The sequence below is a fragment of the Neocloeon triangulifer genome, unplaced genomic scaffold, assembly GCF_031216515.1.
Source record: "Neocloeon triangulifer isolate White Clay Creek 2 clone unplaced genomic scaffold, ASM3121651v1 ptg000012l, whole genome shotgun sequence".
NCBI classification, from domain to species: domain Eukaryota; kingdom Metazoa; phylum Arthropoda; class Insecta; order Ephemeroptera; family Baetidae; genus Neocloeon; species Neocloeon triangulifer.
In genome coordinates this window covers 7,641,151-7,668,953 of record NW_026775554.1, presented here as the reverse complement: position 1 = coordinate 7,668,953, position 27,803 = coordinate 7,641,151, and the positions used below count along the sequence as shown (strand labels likewise).

Sequence of the window (27,803 nt, the reverse complement as noted above, 5' to 3'; positions counted from 1 at the left end):
CAGTAGAGGCGCTTTGGTGTGATCGGCTGGCGGACGGCGCGAGGGGCCCGCTCGGCTCGCTCGCGAGTCAGCCGCAGACGTCGCAGCAGAGTTGCATCGGGAAAAGTAGGAGGGTCGCTGGCTGGTTCGGGTCGCTCTCTTGCTTATCTGCGCCTGCACAATAATCGTCTGTTTTGCCGAGACAAGTGCAGCGTTTAGTGATTGCACCTGGTAATGGTGTGTCAGTGAGCGGCGATTCTCGCGGCGACGGCATGGATACGGCCTGGATGGAAGATGTGGTGAGTCCCTTGTCCCGCCCGAGCAGACCAACACCTATTTTATCCTTTTCTCTCTTTTCGCACCTTCGCTCAGGTCGGGTTTTTTGTCGGTTTTGGTCGCCGGCCGGCTGCCGGTGTCGGGGAAATAATATTGTGTTTCGCTCTGGGACTGAAAATATAAGCGTGGGACGACAGCCGAGAATAATCCTTTGATTCGTTTGAAGTGAGGTTTTCTTGCACCTCCAAATCATAATGGGATGGGAATTTAATATATTCATCACGTTCGATACACTTTTTCTGCTTACAATAATGCTAAATAAATAATCTCAACTTAATTCAATGCAAATCTTGTTTTGTGAAGTATAAATTTTTGAATTAGCCAAAATTATTTGAAAAAGTAAAAAAAAAAAAACTAAATAAGATATGTAAAACTTACATTCAAATTAATTTTCATGAAATCAACCTCTAGTGTTAACTTTGAATAAGAAAGACATTTTTTTGGTATATTTTTTAAAATCATTTTCGGAGATAAGTTTTGCCGGAACTTAATTGAATTATGCAGAGATTCATGGAAAGAAGTAATAACTAAATAAAATGCAAATTTTTATTTATCAAATCATTATTGCTTGAGCAAAAAATTTTTTATAAAACTCTTGTTAAAAAAAAAAAAATTATTTATGGCAACAAAGCCAAAAGCCTTTCACTCGAATTTCGAGTGCGTAAACTGATTGGAAATTGGAGCCGAGCCAAATTTTCGGTCACATTTTGAACACATGCACTCGTCGTGTGGTGCATTTGAAGGGGTGCCACGGCACGCAACCCTCGGCGTGCTGGATGTTGCGAGCAACTGCATTGGGGTGCTGTGGCGGGCTCCGGCTGCCTGCTTAGGGGCGGATTATTGATCTTGTCGCGGTGCCTGCGACTCGTCCTCGAGCCTTTCACACACTTCACCCTGACCTAGACTTTGGCATTCCCCATGGCCACCCGATCCGCCGAGTGGTTGGCGCGGTCGCTCGTCCGCGATGCACCGCACAGAGGAAGGAAGCGAATTTCCTTTTCGAGTCGTTCCTGCTTTTGTTACAAAAATTACGCTGGTCTGGCTGGACTCAATGCATTAAAAGTTTGAATTTTATTGAGGCAGGCGCAGTGACGTGCTAAAGTGGACAGTTTCCGCTTCAGTTTAACGCACAAAATGAAAATTTTGGGAAACTTTCATCATTCGAAAGGAAATGGCAGAACGTGCGAGATTCGTGCATAGCATTTGGTTAAAAAAAAATATAATGGGGAAAATGCAACATAAATCATAAATGATTTATTTTGGTTTTTTAACCAAATTAGTAGGGCCTTCATCACTATTATGTGTTTTTTTTAAATTCATCAATTCTGAAAAGAAATAATTGCAGAATATTTTAGTATTCATATCAAAATCACCGTCAGCTTTACGGAGCTTGGAGTTTTATTTTTGCATAATCCAATTTATTTTCTCTCCATAAATTAGAATTTAATCTTTCACCAATTCATCCAAAACTAAAGGGGGCTTTTTATCTGCATCACAAGTATGGCTCTTCATAATTTTTTGTATTGAATATTAGAGATCAGTAGAGATTGTGGACTTGGACCCAAATTTTTTTTAGGACAAGTTAAATTAAATCAAAGCCCGCATCGCAAGTTGATTGAAAACAACAAAATTAAATTAAAATAAGCGCCGGCCGGCCGAAGGTGCCAAGAACAATAGCATAACTCTTAAATAACAATAATATTGATCGCGGAGGCGATTGCGAGTGCTGTTAACGGATCAAAATCTCAAGGCCAATGTCAATCCGAATAGCAACCGCGCCGCGATGATGAGTCGGCGCCCGTTCTCTGCGTGCAATTCTATTTGCTCGTAGTTCGGCTTGGCAACTGACTCAGGAATGCCAGAAATTGAGCATGAATATGCTAATTGTGCGGACAGCCTTGGCTTTTTTGTAAGCAGGCATTATATTTCCATTTTGACCCAGTTGCTCTCCTTCCTGCTGCCCCCAAACAATGCACTCTACGTCACCGCAGAGGAAATTCACTCTTGGTTTTGCTCGCACCAAATGTCGGATGACCAGAATTTTTTTGGAAATACTTAACTCTACTGGCTTTTGAGTCAGTCTTGAATTGGCCAACTCTTGAATCCGTGTGCAGCATTTCTTAAGTCACAGGCAGGAAACCGTGTCTGTTTTGAAATTTTCTCAGACGATGCGCCCGTAAAGAAAAGAATTACCTTGGAAGATAAAGAAGTCGTGTGTAAAAGTACACACGCTCCGAATGAAAAGTTGACAAGTTCTATTTGCCCAGTCTGTTTGCGCGTGAACATAAATAATATACAAATGGAAATAGGTGCCGCGCGACAAGTGAACTTCTTCATGATACACTTTTTCGAGGCACGCCTGCTGCTGCTGCCGCCGTAATTATTTGTATACAATAGATAAGATTGAAAATTCGTTCCGAGAGCACAATGAGCGCGCCGGGTCTTAATTATATCTGGACAGAGAGACGGCTGTGCACTAATAGGCCCACCGACCTTGAAACTTGGTGCTGTTTCCATAAAAAGGAAAAGTGCTGGAGTTTTTTTCATTTATGGAAATTTTGACGGTTGACTAATTTTTCGAGGAAAGTGAGATGAGTTTGGCAATTTAATTCAATCAAGAGATCTGATGTTGGTAATCTTTTGTGACAATGAAATAAAGTAATGAATATAGTTGCATTAAATAACTAAACAAAATCTAGAAAAGGATGTCTGCAAATTTTTCATTGCATATAATTATACTTGATTAGTAAGTCGTTCGCAAACGCACAAATAAAGTTTTAAATTTTAAATATCCTGCAAATTTTACTTTGCTGTCTAACAATTAATTATTTCCATATTTAAATTTTAAATCACCTAGTTAAATGAAATACAAATTGAGTCTCCTACTAAATAGCATCTATATAGATCACTCCTCAATGTGAAATATTAAAAATTACCATTTCTTAGGAAGGAGTGATCAAGTATTAAAGCTTCAAAATAATTATGTTTTGTCCAATAATAATTTTTTCTCGAACAAATTGTTTTCATAAATCAAATTTAAAAAATTGGAAAAAATAACTTTAACAATAATAATAATTAATAATAATAATTCTGATGTCAATTGCATCGCAAATTTTTTAATTTAGATAAGTATAAAAATAAATAAACAAACTTCTGAAATTAAAATTTGTATTGATTTTGGAATAATATTCATGTAAATTTATTAAAATTATAAATTAATTCTCTTACAATTAGAATGATTTTAAGGAACTGCTCTCAATAATATCAAATCGCAATGAGAAATAATTTTTAAGTGATCAACTCGATTGCGCTCTCGAATCATCATTGGTTGCAGATAGATGAAAGCAAAACCGGCTCTCCTCGATGTCGAACCGCATACACACTAAATTTTTCGATTCGTTCACTCGCTCGGTTGTCTGTCAACCGCGGCAGAAAATTCCCCATTTTGAGAAAATGAGGCGATTGGGACTGCGGTCGGTGCTTATTCAACTTTGATCGGGCCCGCTGCTGCTCCCTCCCAATAAAATAATCAATGTAAATATAAAGTTAAAGCGGCTGAAAAGAGGCTGGCAAGAAGTCGCGGTGGGTCGGCTGGCTGGCTGGAGAGTCGGTCTTTTGCCGCAACTGTACCCGCCACTTGTTAATCATGATAGCGCGGAGTTGCCGTGGTGCATTGTGGTGTAAAAAAGTTTTGGTTGATGCTCCGCCGGCCGGAGAGCAGCAGCTGAGCCTCGCTTTGATTGTGCAGTCTCACTTTTTTATGAATCCCACACACTCACGCATTTTTTCCTAATAGTTTTTCCCCAACACACACGCGGACCGGCGCGGATGAGCTAGTAGTTTTTTTTTCTTATCAAATGAAAATGTAATGCACTCACTCTCCCTTTCTTAAAACTGCAGCGCGCAGCAGGAAATGCAGTTTTAACAAATGCACCCGCGCGACCAAGTGTGGAGGGAGGCGAATGAATAAAAAAGGGTAGCGTGTCTGAGCGAGAGAAACGCTGCTGAGAATGCGCGGATTCCGCTGCACGCAAGGGAAATTAATCAAAGCCTGTGTGACGTTAATTTTTTCCCTCAAATTTTATTGCACCGCGCATTTTTTTTTACAATCTCACTTTTTTGATAAACCCCTGCGTGGTTTTATGAAAATTTCATAATTTTCAGTGAAAATATGAAATGTTAAGCAAGCTAAACATTAGTGCTGCAATTCATTTTCTTTTGTGTGATGCAAAATGGCAGAGTTTAATAAATTTTGTGAGAAATGAAAGGAACTACATTTGTTTTGTCTTATCAATTTGGTCGAGAAAATTATTGATATTTTTGTAAATTATGTCACAGAGCAGTCGAATTTTCATTATTATAGATCCTCTTGTAGGAAGTTCGTAAGCAAACAAGGGTTGAATATTAATTTTTTTTTATTAAAGAAACACTCCATGCAAACATTTTGGCCTGTCATTTGCCGTATTCTGCTTATTTTGAAACTAATAATAATATCATTATTCAATATCGGCAATTAAAAGTTCAAGGCTAATTGCTTTCAAGCTTTGGCATGAATCTATCTTGTTGTTTTGGGTCACTCTAATTTCCCTTTTTTTTTTGGTGGGTTCAAAGCGTTGTATTCATGAATTTAATTTTGTGTTCGCCTCGCATGTCGCCCACCGATTTGGTAAATAATATTAAATTTAGCGGCGCGGCGGCAGGAAAATAGTAGAGTGGCCTTGACAGAGTCGCCAGGGAGGCGTGTCAAGTTCAAGGCTGCCGCACTTACCAAATGGGATAGGTTGCTCTTTGTTAAGCAGGCCCAAGGAGGAAAATCCCTGCTGGAAATCCGTCCTTATCTGCTCCGTCTCTTTCGAAATCAAACTTTTCGTAAGCCCAAATGCAGCCGAAGAAAGGGAATTTGTCTGTGATCGATTCAGCAATCATTTTCCTCCAGTGCGCAAATGGGTTTTTGATTCAGCAACGGGCTCTTGCGCAAAAGTAAATTGCACCGTCATGTTTGTGCGAAAATTGAAATGTTAAATTGCATTATGGTGCTCATTCTTTGCTACAAAAGGAGATGTAATTTGAAATTAAGTGGAATATAAATTGATCTCTTGAATGAATATTTTGATGGTTATTTTAAATTATTATTTAATTTACAAAATAAATACCAAGAAAATCATTAATATTTTTTCCGTAATGTAATTACCGGTAATTACTGTCGCTTTTTTATTTATTTTTTATTGCCAATATTTTCCCTTGAATTCCATTTTTTTTTTTGTAAATTTTGAATAAATTTTCTGTGGATATCAGCGCAGAATCTGAGCTGGGAAATTCCAAATTTTAGTTTGGTACTGTAGTACGTCAACGGAAGTTGGTACCTAGCAAGCACATCAATTTTGGTTTTTGATGAGCGCCCTTGAAATGCTCACCGCTGGAACGCTATTTCAAATCATTTTAAACACGCACTAAATACATTGCACTTTTTAAAAAAAATCTTTAAAAATTTTGAAACTTTAAAATTAAACGAATACATTTTTTAACTTTTTTTATCCAAGTCTGTTATCAACAAATCAAAAATAATATAACAAATAATTTTTAAGAAAAAATATCAAACTGAATTAATTAGCGAATTTCACAGCCGACAATTTTATTTCGGCTTGCGCAATTTTGGTCTGCGCTTGGTTTTTATTGAATTCGCGACGCGATTACTTGGCAAGCAGTTATTATGCAACGAGCCTTGTGTTTGTTCAAAGTATTAAGTGCACACCACGTAGAAATAAGCGCCGAGTGAATCAGCAAGGATGTTAATCAAGGGCTGCTGCGGCAGAGCCACCACGCAGAAAGAAAGAGCAAGACAATGGGCCTGTTGTCTGTGTCGAAACCCAATAATTGCCGCTGCACTAGCCCAGCTGCCCACGACCGGACCGCGGCCAACTGCATTCTCGCTGCCTGATCGCACGCATAAATTTATTTTCTCGACGGCTGCGAGCTATTTCGGGGCCTCCATTATTATGGTCTCGGAACCAATCGATAGCTCGCCCAGCCGCCAACCAACACGCCGTCAGTTTGCACCACCAAATTGCACACTCCGGTCGTTTCCCTTCGATTTGGCAATCTTTATGATCGTCCTGGAAATTTTGAAAACCGCAGTGTTTTCTAAAGACGAGAATAGTAATAAATTACCGTTTTTTACTTTAATATCTTATTTGAAGAACTTACAATTCTTACGGAAGAGATAGCCTGATTTTTGTTTTATTATTATAATGCTTTCTACAATTATTTAATTAACCATGAAGATGGTGATTTGAATTAAAAATCGTCTTTTCCTCGGTGGGTTTTTGTAAGTTGTTTATTAAATTAGTGTTTCAGAAAAACAATATCCTGCTCTACATGTTTTGGCTGCGGGCTGCAGCCATAATTCATGAGCTTTCTCGGCGGTGGTTGAGAAAGCCGATTTTAAATTCAAACCACCATGAATCAACCCTCGATCATGAAAATTCTACCACAAAACTATGACGATCTTTAAAAAACCCAAATCTTCCAAAACATAAAATTGGTGTGCATCATTTGATATTTTCATATGTTATTATTTTATTTCTAATTTTAAAATTTTTAAATAATGAAGTCTTGTAATCATAAACAAATTATAAATTTATTTTTGTTTAATTGCGTGTTTTTTCAGTGGTTAACGTTTATCTCTCACTTCTCCTTAAATTGTATACATATTTTTGCTAGTGTTAATATTTTTACAAATTATTTTGAAATTAAGTAAAAGAAAGATCCAAGATTAAATTATTTCTGACTGTCTCTATTGGTGACAGATGATTTTTTGAAAAAGTTATATTATAGATTTATGCTAGCTTTTTCACTTCATAGTTTTCAATTTTTATTATGCTCTTACTTTTAATGTGTTTTTAATTAAGAAGTGATTAATTTTTGGAGAGTTTTCCCAGTAAGGTACAAATGGTTAAAACCAAAATATCAGGTGAAGTTTTTAATTTTATTTCCTTCTGTTCAGTATCTAAGGCCAGAGATCTAACTTTTATATTGTGAATTAAGAAATTGTTAAAATGTTTAAGCCTCCCCAAAAATAATTTAAGTAAACATTCTTTTTACTCTCTTCTTTTAGAAATATGTGTTTTTAGTTATTTATGAATAAATTATTTCTATGGGTATAGATTGTGTTTTGGTACACGGTACACCTATAAACTTAATTTGCAACTATTATCCTAAAGCTCCGCTTTAATTAACGAGTTTTTGGCAGGAAACAAAGTTTTTTTATAAGATCCTGAATAAAATAATGCATATAATTTTGTAACGCAAGGCTTGGATAATAATTATATTAGTTGATAATCTGCGGCATTGGTGGCCTTTTGTTTGAGTTCATCAGGTCCAGCGAAATGGAACTTTTTATTGCTCCACTCTCTCTCACTCAACATGTTTAAGATAATCCCCGCATAATTATGATAATTACACAGCACTGCATCTCGCTTTTCAACGAGACAAATAATGTGCATTGATCGTATGCAAATGTGCATTAGTCTGAAAAGGCTTAAGGAGGAAAACGGATGGGAAGAAGAGATCGCGCTGACGAGGATGGTGTTCGCGAACATTTGGCCTTGACCATAACACGGAGCGATTCGATTTATTCTGCGCTGGTTACGCCCCCCTTCGTCCTTGCCAACTTATAATATAATACCGCGGCTCGCGAGCCCAGCGAGGCAGCGCGAGCGAGTGTGTATATTATATGTGTGCATGTTCGCTTTGCATGTCAGTCAGTCGGTTTATGTAATGCGACCGTTTGATTAGTATATTGTTATACTTCCATTGCCACACACACACATGTGATCACTTCCAGACTCTTTGCAGCTTGACTTTTGCAAAGTTTCGCAATCGCAACCTTTTGGGTCTTTTGTTTGCACAAATTATTATTCAATTTCGGCTGTCGGAAAATTTGCAGCAGGGAAAATTCATTTTGGTTTGTTGATTGCAATTAAATGTCGGTTTAACTTTACAAAAACCGAAAGGAAAGAATAAGACTTGCTATTGCTGATCATGCTGCTTTTGCAAAAGTCTCTTCTTCTTTTGCTCACAAATGAAAGGACGAGGCAGGGCCAGGGCGTTGATTGATGGTGATAGACAGGCGTGGAATAAAAATTTGGAACTTAATATTCAGCCTAGCAAACTTGAAGGTGAGAATCTTTGTCTGGGATTTCCAGCTGCTGTGATAAAGTGAGAGACTCATAAACAAACAATTTTCCCTATTGTACACGGAAAAGTTTTGGCTCTTTTTTTTTGTCTCTTGGTAAATTATTGTACAGCGGGATTAAAGCGAAAAAATTAGTGTAAGAAAATATCGTGTCATATTCCTGAACTTGAAAAACGTCACCGGGTGTGGTAAATATAGCAATGGAGAGAGATTTGCAATTTTTTTCATGCATATCAAGTAGAAAGTGCGTCATTCGGCACGCTCAAAGGGACAAACCGGCGAAACAAACGCCAGCTAACGAAAGGGTTGTCAGAGAATAAAAAGAAGGTAGGACAAATATGATGGATGATCGCGAAGAGAGCGTGCGCTGGTACGTTATTTGCAAAAGAGTTGCTGGGCGGGCGCTTATAGTCCGGCTCTTTCTTTCTTCGCTTTTCTCACTTTGGTGCTGGCAATAGGCAAGACTTGCGCAAGTCTATGTGCTGCTGCTGGCAGAGGAGGTGGCCTTGACTCCCTCTGGGCCCCCGACCCCCTTCTTTATCATCACGCACGGCCCTACAACATTACATTGCATGCACGTCACATTCACCGACCGGCTCATCTTCTCTCCATGTTAATCAGCGCCAGAGCAAGCCACAATCTCCGAATAGATCCGTTTGGGCCCTTTCGCGAAAATTTTCAACAAATTTTGCTAAATCTGCATATCAGAAGTTTCTTGCTAAATAAAGTAGCTGGAACGTGAATTCATTAAAAACCTCTCAACAAAATTTCAAAATAGAATAATCTGCACTATAGAAAAACCACATGTTGAAACTAAGTTGATTCTATTTCTATCTGATTTAAAACGCATCTTTCGATTATTTCATCTCGTTTGAATACATCGTGGATAATTTAAGAAAATTAAATCAAGTTATCGCACAGCCATATGCAAATAAGAAAATTTTGAACACGAGCGTTGTTTTTCATCTAACCTCTTATATATTGAAATAACTTATGTCACTCAAATTTAATTTTATTTCAAGTTAAGTAACGTGTGAGATATTGTCCAAGATAACATTTTGCATCAGTCTTGTGTGGACTAAAAAATTGGTGAGGCAGTAAGAGGCTCCGTTCTTTTTGCGCTTGTTGGAAGAGTAAGTAATTCAGGAAGGGGATGAGTGGTGAGTTGCTAAGTTATTCAAAATTTAATATTCAATGAATGAAAAAAATTTTTGATGTTTGTTTTGAACAAATTTTAAATTAAATTCGGTCCTTGGAAAGAAAATATTGCCAAATATTGCAATTTTCGTCCATCCTAGTTACTTAATTTTATGTGAAAATTCCAATATCAGCAAAAGGTCAGCACTCATTTAATTTATGTAAAACGCTTTAAACGGGAGACTGCGATCAAGTTTTGGTTTTGAAATGATGCGACGGCGGCTGCTCGTCCGCCTGATTTATGAACTGCGACAGACAGACTGATGCATAATTTATCCATTGACGTCCACAACTTTATGCAATCTGCTTGACGCTCACGCGCGATTGGTTGCATAAGTTGCTCTTGCTCGCGAATTCGCTCCGTGAGAAAATCTCTTTTCGTCCGCGCACATCTGCCACCCCTCAAGAGCCGACTTGCGTCATCCGAAAATTTCTATCTAAGCCGAGCCGAAATAATTATCAATCATTTTGACTAAACGCGGTTGTCGAGTATTCTGCCCGATCACTTGCGACGAATATGATTAATGAATTCTCTGTTTGTTTTGATTGGCAGGTCAGCATGATGTCCGGCAGCACTGACGAAGGAGACACCCTGAACATTAAAAAGGAGGAAGCAGACCATGCGAATTTCCAGCCTTGCTCGCCATCCAATAGCAACGTTTACTCCCCTAGCACAACGGTAATTAATATTGATAAAAGTAATTTTCAATAAAATTATGCGCACGCAGTTTTGCATGAAAGGATATTTTAAACATTTCATAATTATCATAATTATGCAACATGTTTTGAGCAAATTATCCTTTCCACAACTAAAGATATCTATCTAGGTTTAAAATTACGGCGCAAAAAATATCATGCAAATCAAATATTATTTCAATTTTATAATACTTTTGGATTAATTTTACTTTCACAAATAAATTGAATTTTATTGAATAGTTGTAAAGCTGCTCTCGTTTAAAATATGCGACATGTAAAACACGACCTAATTTTAGACGAGTTAAAATTCCTTCCTCCATATTTACCAGTTGAAGAATTGATTATGTGAACAAAAAAGTGAGAGACGTGTCGAATTACATGCATCATTTGATGTCACTAGAAAACCGACGACTTCTGACAATTTCGCTGTTTTGCAATTCTAAATATAATGCGACCCTTTTCACTTTTCTCTCACTCTCCGTTTATTTTGGTCCACAACAAAAACAAAAAGTTTGATTTCGCTAATTCGACCTACGTGCCTGTTGTTTTTGGCGTCCCCCCTGTATTTTGCTTTCACTCGGTGGTAAATAATTCAGCAGAGAAGCACCTTATGGCTGCTGCCCGCCTGAAAAACCTTTGCTTGCCCAACCGATTTCCAAGTCAAAATACGGCTAACCTTGGCTGAGACGAAGAAGTTTTGATGTTTGTGGAATAATGTCGCCTGTGCTGGCTGTGCTGGATCAACATTTTCTCATAAATTTGCATCGGTGACCTCTCGATAAAACGCACTATCCGCTACTTGAACGGCTCAGAATCTTTCCAGAATCACTTGAAATTTAAAAATAAAAAATACATGATTAAGAAAATTAAAGTTTGAACTAAATTAAATAAAATTTTTACGCTTGAAAATAAATCAAAGCAAAACGCCTCAGACGCTAGTGAACGATTTTCACTTGAGCAGAAGCAGCAGGACTCGCGGCGGCGTTTTTTGCGCGTCTCGCGCAAAGCTTCTTTCCGGCTTAAGGGATCACAAAGGCCTTTTTCTCCTTGCTTTCGGAGATTGCAGAGCTTTGAAGTCGCAATGAGATTGAATTTCTCCTCGGCAAAACGTTGGATATATTATATGCAAATAAGCTTTTATTAAATGGGATGAAATATTTTCATCATTTCAAAGAGAGTTTATGTCTTTCTGATTGTGAATTTGTTGGTTCAGCTGATTGAATTGTGGAAAATACAAAAATTTGAGTCTGATTTATTATTTTTAAATTTAATACTTTTGACTACAAATTTCTATCTTCATGATTTTGATAGTGACTTAAAATAAGTATTTTCTTCTTCTAGGTAATTCATAATGAGATATATTAATCTGAAAAGGGGTTTCTATTTGTTATTTTTATATCCAGATTTATAAAAGAGAATTTCATCGTTATATTTCTAAGTGACCCCAGGTAGAACTTCATGTTGGCGTTTATGACAAATTTTGATATTATTCACTCCAATCTCTCTTGCATTAGACTATTTTTCTTTCAATAGTTGCAATACCTCCTTCCAATTATTTTTCTCCCTAATTTAAAAAATAAAATAAAATGCGTTATTTGATTTCACTGAGAATAATTGTTTTTCTTTACTTTCTTCCCAATTTCTTCCTGCGAACATTGGAAATTTGAACGAACGTGCTTGGCTGACTTTGGTTGTGCCCAGAGCACTTGACTTCCGCGAGTCACGCTGCGGCTGATCTTGGAGCGTCACGTGTCGACGTCTGGGGCTGAGTGGTCACGCGACACTCGCCGACTGCAAGCGGCGCGGTGCGTTCCGGCCGCAAGGCACTTACGCCGCAGCCCGCCGGAAAAATTAACCAGCGGCGAATCAGACTTTACTAATTAGCCGCAAAACAGAAGATTTGGCGTTAGGAAGAAAGAACAAAGTCTTTTCGTAATAAATGTTGACCTTTGTTGTTGCGCAGAGGACACAATATTAACATTTTTGCATCATTCATTTTTCGAGAATGGGGCCGGCGGGGGTGGCGCGGCAGGTGACGGATGATCCTCTGGAAATTTGCATCTGCATCACTTGGCCAAGTCATTATGCCGAATGCAAATCGCACACCTTTCGAGAGCCCTTCTTCTTCTTCTCTCTTCTTCTTATGCATATCGCCGCCTTAATTTTGTTTTTCGGGACACGAAAAGCCGCGGCTGATTTGTGCGTTTTCTCGTCTTGGACCAGTGACAAAAACCGCGAGTTAGTGGGGGTCTGATTTGAATTGCAATCAAATGAAAATAGACCTCGCCAAATTTGAAACAAACATATTTTTGACCTGATTTATGCGCGCGTTTTCATTTTTCGGCTCTTTGTTTACAGATGGAAATTTGCAGTGACAGCCAAGGAACGCCCAGATCACCAAAATGCTTAAAATTTGCTTTTGTGGATGGCGCAGCCACTTCTCCTGGCAGCCCAGACCGGCAATTCTGCTCGAGTACAACCCAATCCAATGGAGACTCAATGATCAGGACAGAGGTATACTAGTATTTTTTTTTTTTAATTAGAAAAAATATTTTTCTGCAAGCTAATTATAGTAAAAGCTTTTTAAATGCAAAATATTCCCTGTATTTCTGGAAAAATTATGAATATACTGCAATGTTTTTGATAAGCAAAATATTCAACCGTTTTATCGTAATTAATTCCTTACTCTCACCTAGATATAAACTATAATCATTCAGTGATGAGGTTTTCTGTAATTATTCACAAAATGAAATTTATGTAATAATATCTCATTCAGCCTTGACACCAAACGTATGAGCGTTTTTGGCTTTTGTTCGCGGTAACAGATTCTGCGTGTTAAACAAGAGAGAATAAGTTTGTTTCAATGTATTGGCATGCAAATTTTGCTAATAAATTTGCTCCGACCTCAATCTCCAATGTCAATTTCTTGAGAATCAAAAAAACACTCTGGAAGCTTCTTCTTATTGACTGCGATTAGTAAACAAAGCGTCGTCGGCGGGGATGGAAAACGCAATTATTCAGAGGTGCGAAAGTAATTTGACGTGTGGGAGGAGCGACGGCTGCGTCTCATTACACTTTATGATTTTTGGCCATCAACAATTGAAATTGAAATGGCCAGAGCAAGTTGTGAGTCATTGCAAACGACTCGCTGGTCACGCAAACACCGACTTGACTTTGCTCCGGATTCCGGCATATTTTTGGAACGCTTTTTTTACTCCTTTTGAGGTATTGAAGATACCAACAGACTATTTCTCAAAAACGACATTTTTTCATTTTTTAATTCTTCCTACCAGTTTCATACTCGTTTGTTAAAAATTTAATCTCATCTCTGAAATTGTCAAAAGAATGATGGTGAGTGGGTTTCTATTTGTTGGCGCCAAAAGTCACAGAACCGAATCAAGGCTGAAAATATTTCAAAGATTTTCTCTTTCAAAGTTTGGAACTTTTCAAAAACCAAGACATCCCTGCTCACAGGAAAGCATGAAAGAGGATGACTCCCCGCGCAGATTGTGTTTAGTTTGCGGCGACACGGCGTCTGGCTTCCACTACGGAGTTGCATCATGCGAGGCCTGCAAAGCATTTTTTAAACGGACAATTCAAGGTACTTTCTTCAAGAAATTTGCAATGATTTCTAATTTAGCAAAAAAAAAAAATCCAGGAAATATAGAGTATACTTGCCCTGCTGCAAATGATTGTGAAATCAACAAGAGGAGGCGGAAAGCTTGCCAGGCATGTCGATTCCAAAAGTGTCTCCGCATGGGGATGCTGAAGGAAGGCGTTCGTCTTGATAGGGTACGTGGAGGTCGCCAAAAGTACCGTCGCAATCCAGAGATGCCCTACCAGATGCAACATGTTTCTGTTCCTGTCGCAAAACCGTCACTTGAAGGTACATTTTATCCCATTTTTATTTAAAACTCGGCTTTTAATCATTTGATTTTTTGATCAATTTCCAGAAAACAAAATGCTAGAGGTGCTGAGCAATTGCGAGCCTGAGATTCTGCAGGTGGGTCCGGAGCAGTGCCACAGTGTGGACAACGAGTATCAGACCATCACCATCCTGAGCGACCTGTATGACAGGGAGCTTGTTGGAATTATCACTTGGGCCAAGCAGATTCCAGGTAACAATACTTTGAATTCATATTTCCCCACAAAATAATGATCTTTATTTCAGGTTTCATGGATTTGTCACTCAACGACCAAATGAGGCTGCTGCAGAGCACATGGGCAGAAATCCTGACCCTCACGCTTGTGTTCAGGTCACTGCAAATGTCAACAGGCAGTGGTGGTAGCAGTGGCAAATTGAGGTTCGCCTCTGACTTTTGGCTGGACGAGAAGTTGGCTCGTGATAGTGGAGCAAGCGAAATTTATCAGCATGTAAGTAAATCAAATTACTTTATATATCACTATTTTTAAGTCAATTTTACTTTCAGTGCATTCAAATTTTGTCGAGGTTTAGCCGATTGTCTTTGGCAAGGGAAGAATACCTTCTGCTGAAAGCTCTTGTCCTCGTCAACTCTGATGTTAATGTGGACGAGTACATTCCTCTCAAGCAGTTGAGAGACAGCGTTCTATCTTCTCTTACTGACTGCGTTTCTGTGCTCAGGTACTTTTTTTAATTTGAAAATTTATAATTTGACTGCCAGTTTAAAAATTGAATAAAAATCTAACATGAATGGTCTTGATAGATGTTTATTTAGTTTAAAAGGTTTGAAATTATTTAAATTAACCTTACATTTAACTTAAATATTTCAATCTTTTGCATTTTTAATTATTATATCCTTTCATTCCAATTACAAAAATTATTAAGTTAGACTGTTAGAGCTTTCATAAAATTAAGAACTCTATTAAAAAAATGTATCTAATTCCAGGCCCAACACATCAGCCTACCACGTTCAGCAGCTGTTGTTGAGTCTACCCGCACTTCGCCAAGCAGACTTCATCATAAGGCGGTTCTGGTCGGACGTGCGCCACGATGCTAAGGTGCCGATGAATAAGCTGTTTGTGGAGATGCTTGAAGCGTGCCATCGCTGACCTGATTCATTGAGAGACTGATTCACAATACTACTTCTGTTTGTTTGCTTTCGACTTGGCCGGATATTTGACAAAAAAATTATTATTTAATCGCAGTGCAGTGTTTCTTCGGAGTAGATTTGCGATCGAGAAGTTCATTTTGGGCCAAATTAGCCCAAAAATATTTTCTTCGTAAATGGACTTTGGTATGTGATCGCTTTTGAGGCCGAGAAGCAGCCAGGTAGCTTTTAAGCTTCTTTTGAGCAAGCTTGACGTTGAACATACGGTCGACAAATTAACCAATATCATCCATTGCAAAACAGAGTATAATATTTGTGTAATTTGAGTGTAGTTGGTAGAGAGATTCAAGTGATTATAAAATCAATTTTGGTCCATAGGACTGATATTGTGTAATCATGTGTGTTAGAGAGTAAGACTCATGAGCACCTAAAATCTAACGTTTACGGAAAACTGCTCGCATAAAAATTGATTCTCTTTAGAAGAGATACATTGGATTTGGTGGGTTTTGGACTCGAAGTGCAAATTTTCATACTTACTTTCTCATCTCATCCTCATTGGTCATTTTTGTGCATACTCTTGTCGTCACTATATGGGTATATGATGATTTTGTGATGCTTTACTTTGAATTAATTGGTCATATATTTTATGCTTTTATTGTTAACTTTGCATAATGTTATTTAAATTTTCATCAATCCTTTCCTTTGTGCCAATCTTGTTCCCAACAGAGAGGGTATATGATTAATTAACATTTTGGTCCCACTTATCGCCCTTATTTGATTTGGACATGATGATTAGCATAACGCAGCAAACAAAGTACACAAAAGTAAAAATAGGTAGCTTCATGTATTTTTTTTTTTTTGTACATGGGCATCACACACTGAATTCATAGAGCGCACTGCTTAAAACCCTGTCGATCATTTGCTGGGGCAATGGTTCCTTTCTTTTAATAGTTGTTGATTAATCGCAAAATAAAATAACAACAAGACTGAGCCAGAATATGATTACGTTATCACTAACAGTTGAATCGCGGATAAATATAATATTTCTGAGCGAAAGGGAGAGCATACTAATAACTAAATTAGACTTGTAATCAATTAATTTTCTGGGTTAGAGAGAAATAAATATATACACACACTTATATAGAACTCAACACCATCCTGCGAGTAATTTTAATAGAACTTCACTATGGGTAGTGGAAGAGAATGCGTTTTAAAAGACTGTCTAGCCATATTAACCGTCTGTAAATCGTCAGAAAATTTTGGATCCTTTCTCAGAGATGGGGCGTGCAAAAGCTGTGAATTAATTTAATCGAAAAAACTCCGTCACAATCAAAGAAGTCTTATTTGGCCAAATGGAAAATTGGCCCAAACACGCCCTACTTTCCCCTTAAATTTGAAATCTATTTAAAAAAAAGCTTAACAAATAGCTTATAATCCTCAAAATTCCGAGTATATTGAAGACGAATGAATCGTGAGATCATCTCTAGCTGATATATACTAAGTAAATGTATCATGTATTGAATGATATTTTACCAAGACACACACACACACACATAAACACACAGATAGAGCATAACTATGGTAGAACATAGTTGAAATCTATATTTAACCTGCGCATTGTTATATAATTGATTAAGACGTAATTATAATTATTCTGGGGCTGGAAAGTGAACATAATTATATCGGACACACACACGCGCGCGTACATCATTAATAATAATAATAATAATAGGTATGTTGATTGAAGTAGTATCACACACACACACATAGAAACACACACACACACTTGAGGTAAAATATATCTAGATTGTGTATTTTATCCACTTGGCATATACATGTTGTGTATAATTACTGAATATATTCTATTGTATCATTGTCATAGTTGTTTATTTTTACGGAGGAACGCATTCATTTATTATTGATTTCGTTGTTGTTTAATTAATTCTTTATATTCTCTTTGTTTGAAAACAATTCTAATTTTATCCCCAACATATATCTTTCCGCCTTAATTTTTGTTCAGTGTTTGGTTTAACACGTATACATGCTGTAGAAATTGAAAATTTCATGATCTGTCATTTTTACACTAAATTCCGTAGGCAAGGAAGTTGCATTTGTCTGACCTCAGTCTTTTTCGGTAGCCCACTTGATAGAAATCTTTTGTACTGGATTGAAACACGAAAATACTCCAAGCTTGTTGTACAAAACAAAACGTGCAGAGCGTTTTAATTTTGAACATAAATTAATGTGCTGTAGAAACGGAGTTAAACACTGTTGATTTCAAAACAGATGCGATTAGCTGGTTGTTGATGAATTATTTAGTTTGAAAATAATGTTTCAGATAAAATCAGCTGCCTTGTTTGAACCAAAGTTATACATAATGAATGTAATAAAATTTCTATCCATGCCAAATTAGTCTCTTTGTTAAAAAAAAATTTATTTCTTACTTTTCTTCCAAAAATATGCTGCACAAGCGGCTATAAAATGTTTTACTTAATGCAGATTGCATAAATCTAAAAGAACGATGCAAAATATTGTTTACCCAGCAATGAATTACATAGAAAACAAAATTTTCATGCCAATAAATTTTTATAGAAAATTTTATCTTCTAAAAATGTATTCTATAAAGGCAAATGAAGCGTCACTGGTGTAAAATAATGAATTTAGCAAAGCGGCACGCGGTAGATTTTTTTTCAATAGCAGGACTTGAGCAAGTTGCACACCTGGGAGTTGCTACGCAACCATGCGTAGCTTTACAAGCCACGCGAGGGGTGAAAATAAACAAATTACCAAAATTAATACCACAGGGTTCACTATACTTCACGCATGAAGAGCCCGAAATACACAGATATCCAGCCTAAAATATGGCGCCTGGAAGATTTAGCACGTCGAGCCGGTTCCCAAAGTCCTCCACGCCGACCAGCACAAGCAGCAACAAGGTACATTGCGTGACTCAGGAAACACCACCTTTTGCAAATATACTGCATCATTTTAACAAGCTTGAAAAATTAAAAGCACCCATTTGCAATAAAAACATTTTTGTCAAAATTTTACGTTCAAAGAAAACGTACACAAACTTTTTTTAGTAAAACGCAGTAGTGTTGTTACTTTTTTCAAGTCATTATTCATCTTGGTTATAGTGGGTTATAGTTTGTTAATTATATTGACAGAAGTTTCTTGATCTATTTTTGAAGATTACAATAGCTCTAGAGTTGTTTTTTTTAAATTAAAGAGTGACACTTCAAGCGCAACTTTTGAGCTGTCGATAGTAGGCCTGCCGGCGCCTCGCTCACGCAGCACCACTTCACACAACAATGCGGCGCTGACAGAAAAGCGAAGGGCACTCAAGTCGGCGCCAAGCACTAACGCGAGGGCGAGTGCGAGAAAATTTAATGAGAGGTGCGAAAAGAAGGGTGAACGACCCTGGACGTCTAATAAAAGAAAGGTCCTACCCAAAGCTAAAATTAATTATATATTCTCATTAATTTTTGTCAAATATATTTCATTCAGTCTTTGCAAAATGCCTGGTCGTTCGGAAGCGACCAGAAGCCGCCATCTGACGACGAGTCGCATTTAGAAAAAGTCAAAAGTATCAGTTCAAAGGGCAGCGAAAGGTCGTCCGTGACCCTGAATTCCATGTGTTCAATTTCTGCGTCCAGCGCAGGCGACGTTTCATCCTTTGAAGACGACTCCGCCAGTGAGTCAATCAAATCAGAAGAGCCGCCGCTTTTAAAGAAAAAAGAATGCCGATTTGATAAAAAATTCAGCTTTCCCGTACCTGCCCGGGTTCTGGAAGAGAAATTGACAAATTTTCCACATGAAGCAGATGCTGACGAAATTTTAATTGACAAAGGAAAGACTTTGGCTCGGAGAAGTGAAATTGACGAATTGGACGAAAAAATTGAGTATCTGGATATTGATTCAGAATCAGATACAACCACAGAAAAACTATTCACAATGCAAGGAAAGGTAAATTATAAAAGTTATTTTTTTTTTAAGTTAATTTTTATATTACGTTTTTTGCCAGGTTCTTGAGCTTTTGGAAAATCAGCAGTCTTGCACAAGACAAACTTGGCTCGTTTTGCAACAATTGAGCGCCAGTCTGGATTCCATGACCAAAAGGTCGTCCACGGAAGAGCGAAAACGTACAAATTTTCCCTCACCAGCTCCACTTCCGGAGACACTTCTATTGAAAGAGGCTGCAGGTTGTGCCCTCAGATTGGCAGATATTTTATCTTTGATTGGAACTTCAGTTAGCAGCCAAACTGATCAGCCGCAAAAGGTCTAAAAAATGACAAAAGAGATTTGTTGAATAAAATGGCCTTTTTAAATTTAGAAATTGGCTCCTGAAATAGCGACTGTCCCGCAAATGCCGGCGTTTTTCAAGTTGACTGCAGAAGATTTGCAGGCGCAGAAGCGAAAACTTCAGCCTTTGATCCTGGAACAAGAAGCTCCGCAAAGAGAAGAGATCTTTGAGCAGTTGAGCGCCTCTTTAGCGCTACGAAGGGCAAGAATTTCGCAATCAGATTGCGGGTCAACCATTTCTGACGAATGGAAATAACTTTACATTGGAAATTTTATTTTATTATTAACTATAGGGACCAAAATATAATGTATGATAATAAACCCCTGATTGTTCAAATTATAATAATTTCTTCCAGAATTATGAAAATGTGTAATATTTGTTAATGAATTAAGTAAATAATAATATGCTTGTATGGGTAAAATTAAAATAAACTTAAGTTGTGCACAAAAGAATTTTCAATTCTTTTTTTATTGCTTAAAAATCATCAGATTATAAATCATATAAGTAAATTTAAAGGTCATCTGGGGTCATATTTAGAAAAAAAGCTGGCGCCCGAACGTTTGAAGGAATTAAGAGGACATTTTTTGACGTTCTGAGCAACTCGCAATTTTTATCACGCTTAAAACGTCCATCTGCAGCTGATGAGATTTTGTAGGAAAATCAAATTTTCAGTGCTTCAGCGAAATTACACATTAAGGGAATAATCAATAAAATAGCATGAGAGAAATTCACATTTTTAAAGAAAGAAAAAATTAATCACTTGAAGTTCAATCGCCTGTCTATTTGTCAATAGTCCCGATTGGAAAATTTGCATGTCACTTACTAGCAGCGGTGCCTGAAGAGGATTGTCTGCGTTCCCTGCCCTCGTACGGCTCGCCGTCCTCTTCCTCGTCAGGGTAGTCCTGCGAACCGAAGTCGTCCAGTTCCTCCTCCTCCTCCTCTTCGTCCTCCTGGATGGCGCTGCTCTGCACCCACTGGCGAATGCGGTCCTTCTTGCCACCGCGGTCCACAGTCGTCTCCACGCCGTACTGCGTCAGGGTGGCCAACAATTTGTTTTTCTCTTCGGGACTGCTGTGGTAGCTGTACATGGAGGGACACAACTCGGCCGCCTTGTCTTTGTCAGACACCACTTCATTCTCAGAAACCTGAGAAAAATTGTGTTTTTGTTTGGAAAAAGTTTGTAAGAAATTTCAAATTAAAAAAAACACGCAAAATTAAACACTTTATTTATTTAATATAAAAAATATATATGAAAACATTTGGTGTAGAATAGGTTTATATATGAGTTATTTTGTTCAAAATGTTTGTATTTAATTTACTTGTTTATTTTGGATGTGTTTGCTTAAATTTTTAACTAAAAAATAGATCGTAAACTTCAGTTTTTTTGAACCCAATAAACAAATTTCTGAAACTAAACTTGTTATGCATCATGTAATTTATGAAAAAAAGATTATAAATAAAAATTTCAAAAATGAAAGATTTTTTTATAAAACATTATCTTTACAAAACCCTTCTAAAATTTAACATTTGGATTTGGATGGAACAAGTAATTCCACTTAAAACTTTAAATAAAATTTCGACCTACCTTGACCAGCCACCGGTCGTCAAGGAACTTTGCCAGTTCTCCACTGAGTCCGCCAGGGGTGGCGTTGCAAGTGAGCAGCCCTCTTTTCTCAGCCTTGGGTTCCAACAGTTTGCGGAACATCCGCTGCCCCCTCGAGGTCAGCAATTTGAACAACTTTGGTCGGCGCCGCGGAGACACCAGGGCGGCGGCGAGCAGGCCCGTCGCACCGCCGGCCGAGGCCTTTTCATGCCACATAACGTAGCGAGAAAAACGGAGGTCGTCTGTTTTGGAGGCCTTCTGCCAGGGTAGGCAACCGGTGAGGCAGACGAACAGCACGATGCCGAATTGCCAGGCGTCGTTGCACGGCTCGGCTTTGTAAGCAGAGTCGGAATCGGTTAGAAGAACTTCTGGTGGGGCGTACGGCAGCCACTCAATGTTCTTCCGCCGAAATACCACAGACCCTGTAAATTTTATTAAAACTTTACAATATTAATATTTACAATTGTAAAAATTTTAATGAGAAAAGTTATTTCTACTTAATTTTGAATTATTGAGTTTTTTTTTAATTCGCTTTATTAGTAAATTGATTTTTAATTATTTATATCATTTTATGCATTTTATCTAATTTGAAATTTTTGCTCCTGATTTAAAGAATCCATTTAATTAACAAAATTGTGGAAAAAATGCAACAAATTATCCAATCCGCTTGAATAGTGTGATTTGCCCATCTCTGACAATGAGTTCGACTGACCTGATCTCCTAGTCTCTCCAAAGTCGCAGATCTTCACCCTGGCGAAGTCAGATCTGAAGACGAGAATGTTATCCAGTCTTAAGTCGCGGTGCACCAAGTCTCTGGAGTGCATGAAGTCGAGAGCCGAGGCCAACTGGCGGCCAACCCTCTTGGCCTGCGCCTCACCAATGCCGCCATTGTCTGAAACGTTGGCAGCTAAATCGCCCAGTGGCGCGTGCTCCTGTACAAAAAAGCGGTTCAATTTCCCGTTATGCGTGATGGATGGGTTAACAAATTAAAAAAATTTCAAATTGAACATTTTCAAACTTCCAAAAATAAAATTTGAATATAAAGTTTAGATTTAGATTAAGATTTAAATAAATAAAGTCAATGGTTTGGTTCATTGATTTTTATTATTTAAATTCCAATTTAATTTTATTGGGACACTAAATATTTTTCTGATATTGTTTTAACTTTTTATAACTCACAAATACACATTTATAGCCAATTATTATTATTTTTTTAAATTTGTGAAATTTGTTATCAACCTGAGCAAAAACGTAGAAGCCAGGCGTCTCAAAGGCGACGTCGACGCTGGTGATGATGTTTCTCTGCACGCTCAGGTGGATGCTGTAGTGGAATTCCCTGTAAAAGTCCGCAGCCGAGTTGAGCACCTTTGGCAGCGCCTTGAGCACAATCTCAGTGCCGGAGACGCGGTGCTCGGCCAGTAGAATTTTGGCGAACCACCCTTCGCCGACGACCTGCAGGATGTCGTAGTGCTCCGTCAAGGACACCTGAAAGGCAGAAAGGGCGCCGAGAGTCAGCGAAAAGCCTCACACACGCGTTGCGCAAATTCACTTGGAGGCGCGCCACGAAAACACGCCGCTAAAAACTCGACCTCGGCAACAAAACAAACTGACAAAAACGAAATTAATTAACAGCAAGATCAAAATAAAAATGGCAAAAATGTTTTTTTTCCTATTTTTAAAATTTTTGTTGTGATTTTTACTCAATTGTTTCAATGATTCTAACATTTATATTACTTAAAAAATTTGAGTGAAACTATTGATGTGAGGTTGAGATTTAATGTAAACAAAATCAATATTTAATTTCAAAATGATATTTTTAAGCGCTTCAAGACTGAAATAAATTTTAGAATAAAAATTAGATTAATTATATTAGATTTTATATTAAATCAAATGACAATAATTTTGAGCTAGAACGCTTTCACGGCAGTTCCATAAAAAATGTATTGGCAAAATTTAAGAAAACTGCTGTTGAATTTTATTAAATAAAACAGGGAAGAGGAAATAGACTCTAAGGATTTGTTTTCGACATTCCTTGCAGCCGCCCGCAGATTCTTTTCGAGGATGATAAAAGGGGAAGTGGCTGAGGGACCTTGATCTAATGGGCAATTGTTTTCAGCGGATGAGATACAGGTCTGTGGCAGCCGGCCAGTGATTTCCAATCTGCCACGTTTAAATCGGTGCGTGAATAGCTTGGCCGGCGCCACTTTTTATTTCGTGCGACCAATCATGTAAGCATTGAATTGATCGGAATTGATATTAACAAAAGAGCAAATTCACTAACATTGCCATTGAATTTTCTATCAATTTGAGTATAATGTATGTTAATGAACAAGTTTTATTTATTATTATTATTGCTTTATGATGAGCCCCAGACCCCAGATCATTATTTAGTTTATCATTTATAGTTCAAATCTAGTAACTAAAAATTATGGACAAAAATTATTTTATGAAGTTTTTATAATTAATTTGAATTTTATCCTTTATTCCGTTTATAATAATCAACTTCATAAATTGCGTAATTCTAATAATCCCAATTTATTTATTCAAATTTTACAATTAAAGTCAGAATGAAGCCAAAAAAATGTAACAATAAAATTCTTAAATTTTTAACTGTTTGTAACGTTACAACCTTAAATCTAGATTAATTGGCCAGGACTAATCAAACTTCTTTTGTCTTCTTAATTTCTAGGAATAATCTTCGCTCCAAAATTCGTCACGAAATCTCAAGAAACGGCGTTGCTGCTCAACATTCTGTTTGACTCAGCTTGCAAAAATAAACAAACGCAGAGAGAGGACGCTCCAATTAAAATGTATCAAACGGCGTGGCCGCGCGTCGAAAAGGAGACAAAAAGACGCATGTTTAAATCGCGCTAATTATTGTGTCGAGCGTTGCCAAAAGTCTTTGTCCCAATGTCCGCGTGCTGCACGTATGTGTAAACAAAAGTGGCAATCGCACTCTCGCAAAAGCAGCAACCGAATCGCCAGCGGACACCAGAGTCTATTTTGGCCCGCGACACACACAGAGGTGTCTCGCCCGCTCGGTGCAACTGGCTCAAAGTATATCGCGAATTTCACCTTTGTGATCATTAGAGACAACCATATCTTTTGTAGCGACTCCTCTGCCTGGTGCGTCACCCCCACATTTAATTTGCAACCAAGCCAAAAAGTAACCGCCAGCCAAAAGATTTTGTACCATGAAAATATCTTGACTTGAAATAATCAAATTGCGTTCTAGTTTAATTTGATTTGGGCCTTTTACCTTTTCCAGATCGAACTCTCGAATCTTGTGAATGTTTGACGGGTGGATCCTCTTCCCCGAACTCCCCATGATGAAGTCCTGGAAATAACAAATACATAATTATGTAATAATTTACAACAAATCAAAAAGAGAAAAATTCACATATTCCCTCTAATTATTTGAGCCATGAAAAGATCCGAACTTTAGAGAGTAAATTGCGCATATGTCAAGTCTGTTGAGATCTTGAAAATTGGTTAATTATTTATTTTAGTGAATAAATACAAATCATTATAAATATTTTGCTTAAATTTATATGTATAAATATAATATGTTCTATAGATGATTATTACATCTCTGAAATGCTTTATTACACATCATGCAACCAAATTTTGACTACTTCATTTCACTAAATAAATTATTTCAATTGACCTTAAAAAAGAAAAAAAAACAATAAAATAAATTGATCGAATAATCAAGATTTCATATTGAATAAATTGAAGCTAAAACGTTCTCGTAATGTAATTCTAAAGAGCCGCTGAAGTCTTTTCACGTGCATTCCAAACAGTCTTAAGCATGAAATGAGGCGCAGTATTTTGATTAGAGCTCATAAAATGGTCTCTTTCCTCCAAAGCTTTCTTATAAATATTAACGGCGGCTGCGGAAAAAGCATCTCGTCAAAAGTAGAGCAAGCATGACGTCTTTTCGCACCCGGGACACAAATTTATAAAGTAATTTATTTATGAAACGTGAAAATAAATCGGAGGCCTGCGCGCTCTCGTGCGTAAATACGTGCGGCGAAGAAGTAAATACACACTCAAACCGCGGCGGCGTCCCGAGTGGTGACGAATAGGCCGCGCGCGGGTGGAGCGAAGAACCGCTCCAGGAACCTAGAGTGTCTGACTTTGGCTGTCGTCCCGGCCGGCGTCTGTCAGCTCGTGCGTTGCGTCATAAAAAGAAAAACATCTCGAAAAACGTGATGCTCGTCCAGAGAGAGGAGCCGTGTCTTAATTAAAACCCGGAAGATGATCAAAGAACGTGATTCATTCTGTCAAATCAAACGACATGAGATCTGCCACTCAAATGGGATTCCCTGACCTATATTACTAAAAGTTTACAATTCGAGAAGAGCACCTAAAATGACACATCAAAATTTCCTAGATATATCTAAATATATTTAAGGTGCGACATTTGCAATTTGAACGAAAATAACATATGTACTTGGAGTTTTTGTAAAAAAAATTATTAAGTCTGCAATTGAAGAAATCAGATTAACTTCGAAGTAGGTTTTTTTTTAATTAGGTTGCATTGAAAAATTACAAAATAAAAATTACAAAATAAAAATTACAAAATAAAAATTGAAAATATAGATATGTCTTTCTAATCACTAAATTTTATGGACCGTTAGAGTTTTAAAACCTCATATCATATGTAACTTAATAAAAGATGCTTTTAATCCCTTTTTTAATTTGAATTTCAAAACTTTTATTGTTCAGTATACATGGCGAAATAACTATTTACAAGAGAGGTTTCCTTGATGAAAATTTTTGGATAAAGTTCATTGATTTTCTAATTTTACAATTAAATTCAATTGTAACTTAATAAAATAAAAATTCTAATTTTATTGTTTTTAAATCAAAATCAACAAGTGCAATTTAAAAAAAAAATAATAATAATTCATCTAGGATAAATAACAAAATATAATTTGCTAAAGATAAGAGAAGACAGCTTTGAAAGTTAAAAAGCTCTTTGTCATCATGGTAAGTGAGTATTTGTTAAGCTTTTTCCATTATTGCTTCGCCAACCTTAAATTTGAAAAACGTAGAGTTTTCAATATTATTAAAAAATCTCATTTTTATGCTGCTAATTTTCTAGAAGAAAAAGGATTTTTAAATAAGATCCCTAGGTTTAAATCGTTATCAATCGGTTAGTTGTAATAGGGAAATTAAAACTTACCACTTTAATTACTCCTCGGTAATTCACACTTGCAGTCTAATGGGAATGTTCGGCTTGTCAACGCTATTCCTCTCTTTTATTCTTGACCGATGATGCACCAAGAGCGCAAAACAAAAAGTATAAAAATAGTCAACGCACTGTTTTAATTCTTCCTTCCTCACTTAGTTAATTTGACCAGTCACATAATTGGAAGGCACTAATTGGGGCCGGCGGCGGTCAATCGATGCAGCCTTCAGGCGAGAATAATCTCTCTCGGCGGGTCAAGTATCAGCCGCGGTCGCGATTCGGCATTTTGCACGGCACACCCGATGACAATGCGCTCGCTCGCCGGACTGAGTGAAGGGGTCGGTCTGCACCGCATGCGAGCTGCTGCCGGGCTATTTTTACCCCGTGCGCTACTCCACAGCGAGAGAGGCCGCGCCGCGTACAACGGAGATGGAGCACGCGGCGGACACTCGAAAAAAAAGAGCGACACAAAACTCGTCGCTCCTCCTCGCGGGCATTAATTGTGCTGGTGCACGCCAAGCCACCACCCTGCGCAGTTGAACTCTGACCTTACGCGCGCGGTGAATAGGCGAAAGTTTTGTTCCTAAAAGCACCCCATTTGAATATGAGAGGGCTATCGACTGGTCTAAAAATAGCGACGCTTCCATTGTGGTTCTTTAATTCGATTTATTGTAGACTGACTTTTTCAATTTCCTTTGCTTGCAATTTTAGCGCAGCCAATAAGTTATTGTACAGAATTTTTATTTTTTGGTAGAATTTCACAATCGAGGGATGATTCATGGTGATTTGAATTTAAAATCATCGGCTTTTCCTTGATGGGTTTTTGTGAGCAGGATATTGTTTTTCTGAAAACAACTCACAAAAACCCATCGAGGAAAAGCCGATTCAAATCACCAAAGAATTTTTAATTTAATTAGGCAATAAGAAGCTAAAAGCTGAAGATAATTTTAAAAAACTTAATTTTTCACACACGAACACTCCTCAAGCAATCCCCATAACATTTGATTTTCAGGCTCTTATCACATTATTTGTATGCATAAAATTTGTTTCATGAATTATTGTTACTATTCTTCTCGTCAACTAAAAAAAACAAATTTCCACGTGAAATATTAATTTTCGTGTCGATATGTATCTTTAAAATAAACAAATTTTATTGTAAAAAAAATTCAAATACACACAAAATTTGACTACTCTTTCATTTTGAATCACACAATTTTTGTATATAATTCTCAGCACTATATGATTCTACAATCACCAAAATATGCAAT

General features: G+C 37.4%; 3 protein-coding genes across 3 annotated transcripts; 2 read left to right on the top strand and 1 right to left on the bottom strand.

Moving 5' to 3' along the window:
- Nucleotides 1–102: 102 nt before the first annotated feature.
- Nucleotides 103–17,133, top strand: LOC132196318 (steroid hormone receptor ERR1). The gene is made up of 9 exons (XM_059618879.1): nucleotides 103–278; nucleotides 10,260–10,385; nucleotides 12,761–12,916; nucleotides 13,877–14,003; nucleotides 14,061–14,288; nucleotides 14,356–14,520; nucleotides 14,574–14,776; nucleotides 14,833–15,005; nucleotides 15,271–17,133. The coding sequence occupies exons 1-9, from the start codon at nucleotides 252–254 to the stop codon at nucleotides 15,431–15,433; spliced, it is 1,368 nt and encodes a 455-aa protein (XP_059474862.1). The 5' UTR covers nucleotides 103–251; the 3' UTR covers nucleotides 15,434–17,133.
- Nucleotides 17,134–17,272: 139 nt separating this feature from the next.
- Nucleotides 17,273–20,174, top strand: LOC132196320 (uncharacterized). Its single transcript, XM_059618881.1, has 5 exons — nucleotides 17,273–18,368; nucleotides 18,662–18,874; nucleotides 18,940–19,398; nucleotides 19,457–19,711; nucleotides 19,766–20,174. The coding sequence occupies exons 1-5, from the start codon at nucleotides 18,294–18,296 to the stop codon at nucleotides 19,988–19,990; spliced, it is 1,227 nt and encodes a 408-aa protein (XP_059474864.1). The 5' UTR covers nucleotides 17,273–18,293; the 3' UTR covers nucleotides 19,991–20,174.
- LOC132196319 (serine/threonine-protein kinase meng-po-like) lies at nucleotides 20,173–26,874 on the bottom strand. Its single transcript, XM_059618880.1, has 6 exons — nucleotides 26,530–26,874; nucleotides 24,598–24,675; nucleotides 22,578–22,823; nucleotides 22,051–22,270; nucleotides 21,321–21,760; nucleotides 20,173–20,880 (listed from the first exon to the last, which is right to left on the bottom strand). The coding sequence occupies exons 2-6, from the start codon at nucleotides 24,664–24,666 to the stop codon at nucleotides 20,551–20,553; spliced, it is 1,305 nt and encodes a 434-aa protein (XP_059474863.1). The 5' UTR covers nucleotides 24,667–24,675; nucleotides 26,530–26,874; the 3' UTR covers nucleotides 20,173–20,550.
- Between the last annotated feature and the right edge of the window lie 929 nt (nucleotides 26,875–27,803).